The following is a 5484-nucleotide window of genomic DNA, read 5'->3' on the forward strand; positions in this document are numbered from 1 at the left end:
TGCATTGAAGGACATATCCTGGTCAAAAATGACTCCAAAGTTCCTCACAGCGTTACTGGAGGCCAAGGTAATGCCATCCAGAGTAAGAATCTGCTTAGATACCATATTTCTAAGATTTTTAGGGCCGAGTACAATAACCTCAGTTTTATCTAAATTAGAAGCAGAAAATTAGAGGCCATCCAGGTCTTCATGTCTTTAAGACATTCCTGCAGTTTAACTAATTGGTGGGTGTTATCTGGCTGCATGGATAGATAGAGCTGGGTGTCATCTGCATTGCAGTGAAAAGGCATGCTATGCCTTCTGATGATACTGCCTAAGGAAAGCATGTATAATGTAAACAGGATTCAAGATCATGCCTTGTGGTTTCTTTTTCACTAAATATGAGAAATATTATGAGATATTGCTCTTAAATATAACTAACTAAAGCTTTCAAATGTAGTTGTATTTGTCTCGGAGATGTACCAGAGTAGAACTTTAAAAAGTGATGTGAAATGGAAGTAATACTTGGCACTGTATTTGATTAAACTGAGTTAAAGTCAACCATCCAAATGTAATTTATTTAATGTTGGCTCTATTTATATTGTAAAACATGAAATACCCACTTCTACGTTATACCCTCTATAGGCAGTTCTATCCCGTGTTTCACAGTAATTACAGTTTTGTAGCTGGCTAGGCTCGGAGCCTTTTGGATCCTGTATCATTCCTCTATCGAGATCTGCTTTTCTTGCTCAGGCCCATAGTGTTTGTCATCTGGCTTATTGTTCAGTACGTCAAATCTAAATAATCTGTTCGAGGTGTTTTGTAATTAGTAATTTTGTATCATAATATACACAGTCATTTAAGAACTTTCAAAGGACACACATGATTTTTTTAAAGCAATGTTTTAATAAATTATTAAATTAGTTTTAGTGTTCATGCCATGCTAGTTTGCCATGAACTCTAAAACTGTAGATACACGAGTACTGGGAATTGCCCCAGTTGTCATGAATCCGTAGTGTCACGTACTTCACCACACTGATGTTAGATTGCTGTGAGACAAGAAAGATAAATAACAGTTAGTTGAATAAAACATCTGTGACTGTTAAAAGGGTGACAAGATGGTAAATTTAGAGATATTGTCATTACTACAAGAGGATATAGGGGATAATCTACAATTATTATTTTCTAAAAAGTTTGTGAAAAAAAGTGGATGTGCATGTGAACAATGGCACAGTGGACTCACGGCTATTTTAAATGTTTGAAGTGGCCCTCCATTTGGGTCATATTGGAAGGTACCCAGATAAATGACTGGATCCTCAGTATGTTGATTTCCCTGAGACACAAAGAGATGCATATCAAGTTTTCCTATAACATACTGTATATGTATGCAAAAGTTCAATCATGTGGTACTGAGGAATCTGTGACTTACAAATACTGAAAACGTCCTGGGCGCACTTGACACGGTCAGATCTGGAGATAGCATCTGTGGTATGTGCCCCAGTGACACGTGGCTGATGGTGATGTATTGGGCCAGTTCAATGGAAACCTGTCCCTGGCTACCACCAAACGCCCAGCACTGACCCGGAAGCATTGGTGCCCGGCCCTAAAGAGGAAAAAGGAAAATAGAGTTGAGTAAAGGGCAAAGCGGTCGGACTATTATATCATGACATATTTGCTTTGTGGAATACGTGTTTTTACCTCAAGAAGGATTCTCGGGCTTATGCCTGGTCGCTGGTTGGGACAACTTAACGTGAAACCAAAGATTTGTAGCAATGGTTTATCAGGGGGATAGCTTTCTGACGTCTTATCGTAAATGATTCTAGCTCCTATAGATAAAAAACAGTGAGAAAGAAATTCCAAAACAACAACATATTTTTTTTGGACCTAACTGGCAGTTTGAGTTTCTGACTTACCGAGTGACTCCAGGGCAAAATTTGGCAACCTGTCTGCCACCGGAACTAGAAAGTCGAATTTCTCTTTCAGTCTGGCCAGTTCACTTTGAAGCTCCTCCAGTTGTTTCCTAGCCTCCTTGGTGCTTGTAGTGAATATCTATAATTGCAAAAAGAATTTGTTTATGTTTAATGTAAACACCTTTACGATATTACTATCTGTTCAGGATTGTTTTCCTTTTTTTGTTCTTATAAACTGCATAAGTACGTTTGTCATGATGACAGAGGGGATGCTGGTGAAAATTGCCAGACTGAAGAGTAGACCTGGTGGATGAAGAGAAATCATGTGATGAGATGTTAATTCAAAAGAAAATCACATATTGGTACTGGAGAGGATGCAATGGTTTGTGGAAAGGGATCATTTACCAAAAGAGAAGAGCAGAAGGATGAGGAGAAATGTTTTTCTTTTTGTTGAGCCAAATCCAGGCTCCGCGTCACTTGTACAAATGTCATATTCCAAGTCATGTTCCAAGTGAAGTTCCTCGCCGTTTCGGAAATGAAATCGACGCCTTTTGAAAACTCTGAATGAAATAAAACCAAATGAGAACAAAAGTATGTTTGAGAACTGCTGACTGTTTTATGAAAGCATACATGACATGGGTGTATACACACGTTTGACAGCAAAACACATATGCATACAAACACTTACCGATACAGTGTCTCCTTATAGGAGATGACTGGTTCGTCGGTGCTATTATAATAGCCAGTAGACTGTAACCGACTGCTTTTTCTCAGCATAGCTGTGAAAGACAAATATGGGAAGGATTTTTTTTAAAAATACAAATATAAAACATATATTGTGCAACAAAATCTTGCAGACCTTGTTGCCTTCTTTGGGAAATCATATTTTAAAGATTTGGTACTTACTTTCGCCAAATAATCAGAATAATCAGTAAATAAACACAGATAAACGGGAGTCGTTGCAGTGAATGCTGTCCTATCGAGACCTCTTGCTGCTAAGTTAATCTTGCAGATTCGAATATTTGACGTCATACGAAAGTTTTTGCTCTTTCCACCTTATGACGTACACGTATTCCAAGCGCATGCGCACAGAAGGTACACAACTCCGCTAACTGAGGGTACAGTATCTGAGTTGGGTTGAAATGCTCTTCAAATCTTCCAGCTTTAATCTTTCTTATGTTGACGTGATTCGACACTACTTACCATTAAGCTGCGTACACACTGGAAGCTATTTGGTCCTCGCGCATCGCTATGCAGCTGCCAGCCGGTCCCATGCGCATGTCCGAGGCTCCGGTTGCCTAGGTGATCATTTGTTTACGAGCAGGTCAGAGGAAAAAAGTTGGAATAAATTGCGATGAGCTGTGAAATCAATTTAGTTTCTTCTTTTTTCCATATTTGTCGGTAATGCAGAACCCTTATGAGGCAGATCTCTTTTGTTTGTGTCCATGATTTATACGTTACACATTTTTAAAGGCTCGTGGAGTCTGATAACAACTCCAACAACCAGAGTGCTAATTCCTCTCGCATTGCTCAACTGCAGCAATACAGTGGTTTGCATATTGTCATGGGGTGTGTGAATGGGGCTTAGGCGAATGAGAATTGACATCAGCCACAAAGAAATGCTTGCTCTTCTATGCATATGTTCTCTGAGACTGAGGGTTTTAGCACATGACATAATGTGCTATTATGAGTCCCATTGGGAGTTTACTCAGTCTCATCCACTTTACTGTTTGCAGCGTATGATGTGCAGCAGACATGCTCATAAAATCCCACAGAGTAGTAGGACTTTAGACATAAAGTATGCTGTTCGTCTTTAGAATGAGAAAAAAGAAGATTAAGACTCTGACTGTCAGGATTAATGAGCTTTAATTATTTTATGAGATATATAATATTCTATTTGGTTGAGTAGCAACCTACGTTGACAGAAAGATAAATTGTTCGGTCTCTATGATTGTAATAAAGGAAAATAGCCGCTGGGTGGTGCAATTGTACCTTTTTCTCTCTATTCTCAAAGGCTGCTGATTCCCCCCTCTTTGGTTGGAATACTCAGATCTGTGGCTGCTGACATGCCTCAGTGTGAACCTGAATCTGTGTGTTTATTGAAACATATCCAAACGTGCACAGTATTTTTTCACACACATACTTTTGTGCTTGTGTCTTTCTTTCTTTGTTGCATCCCAAAAATGGCCAACCCTGAGTTTAAATCTGAGTGTTGTTGCTGACCATGGGATAATCTGTTATCTTCTTGTAAAAGGACAACGTATTACCAGGTGGATTATATACGCTAATCAGAGTGAATTCAGATCCTTCTATCTTTCCCCCAAATTGCGACACCCTCCCCCCTTAAATTTTGATTTATGCAATGAGAAGAATATTCTAGTGAAACCCATCTTTTGCAGGTTTTTATGTTCTGTGTCATCTAGATGTGCCTCTTGTAAATATACATTATCTGCCTTCTCTTTTTTCGTGTTTGATAATATCTTGAAGCATTTCATAGGGTTGAGTATTCCACTGACATCGAAGGAGATAATTTTTATAATTTTTGTACCATATCTAGCAACAAGCAATAAGTCTGCTACATTGAGCCTGGAAAAGAGGCCTTAAAAACTAAAAGAAAGTAACTTTGTGATATGAACCAAAAACTCTTCTGGGGAACATATATTTGCAAAACAGTGGTTTCCAAAGTAAGGGTGTTTATGAACGGTGTCTTTAGCTTGCCAGATTAAATATCTGGCTTTGGGGGGGGAGGTCCCGTTTTGCAGAGGAAGGGCCCTCCATGGTGTTTTAGTCCATTGAAAACAATTGTTCATGCCATTAGGAAAAGAAAAGGTCCTCAGTTGTAAGGTTTTATTTACTCAAAAAGGAAGCAAAGAGAAAAATATTTTCACTTTTATATGGGATGCTCAAATGCAATCAGACATGTAGGAGGGGGAGGTAAATCAGGGTGGATAACAGTACCGTACCTTTTGTTTATAACTACTTTTTATTATTATTTTGGTTCTTACTGAGGAGATTTCCTTCTGTAAATCTTGACCGGGAGTCCTCGGTCCTTCAAATCTTTTGTTCCCTCCTCCCTCCTCGTAGAATACCCTGAGCCTGGCTGGGTACGGTGTCTGGAAGCGGATTTTCCTCTCCCTCAGCGCCCGCTGCACTTCTTTGTATTCTTTTCGTTTATTCAGCACAGCCGTGGGATAGTCAAGATCAAAAATATATTCAGATCATTCACCATTATGGCTTTCTTTATCCATGCTTTGTGTAGAATATTCTCTTTTGTTTTGTAGTGGTGAAATTTGATCACTATCGATCTGGGTGTCTCAGCAGAAGCAGACTTGGGGGCGAGTGCTCTGTGTGCCCTTTCAATGTGCAGCTCAATGGCCGGTGGAATGTCCGAGTTTTCTCTAAGGAGTTTAGCCCTGTCTAGCACTGTCTTGCATTAGGTGGAACCCAGGGCCAACCACACCAGCATATGTTCTCACAAGGGGTCTGAGGATCTCATCTCGGTACCTAATGGCAGTCAGGCTACCTCTGGCAAGCATATGTAGGGCTGTGCAGCCCCCCAAAGAAATGCCACCCCACACCGTTACTGACCCACTGC

General features: G+C 39.8%; 1 protein-coding gene across 2 annotated transcripts; it reads right to left on the minus strand.

Annotated features, from left to right (window-relative positions):
- Nucleotides 1-881: 881 nt before the first annotated feature.
- On the minus strand, nt 882-3399 carry LOC100697556 (SUN domain-containing protein 2). Of its 2 annotated transcripts, none has more exons than XM_003456771.5 (9): nt 3093-3399; nt 2578-2668; nt 2295-2449; nt 2137-2192; nt 1893-2028; nt 1678-1805; nt 1409-1582; nt 1223-1312; nt 882-1028 (listed from the first exon to the last, which is right to left on the minus strand). In XM_003456771.5, exons 2-9 carry the CDS (start codon nt 2664-2666, stop codon nt 906-908), a joined length of 951 nt encoding a protein of 316 aa, XP_003456819.2. In that variant the 5' UTR covers nt 2667-2668; nt 3093-3399; the 3' UTR covers nt 882-905. The 2 variants fall into 2 exon arrangements, with proteins under 2 accessions (XP_003456819.2, XP_005461622.1); XM_005461565.4 differs by lacking the exon at nt 3093-3399 and adding an exon at nt 2796-3047.
- Nucleotides 3400-5484: the final 2085 nt, after the last annotated feature.

Source organism: Oreochromis niloticus, linkage group LG1 (genome assembly GCF_001858045.2).
Source record: "Oreochromis niloticus isolate F11D_XX linkage group LG1, O_niloticus_UMD_NMBU, whole genome shotgun sequence".
NCBI lineage: Eukaryota > Metazoa > Chordata > Actinopteri > Cichliformes > Cichlidae > Oreochromis > Oreochromis niloticus.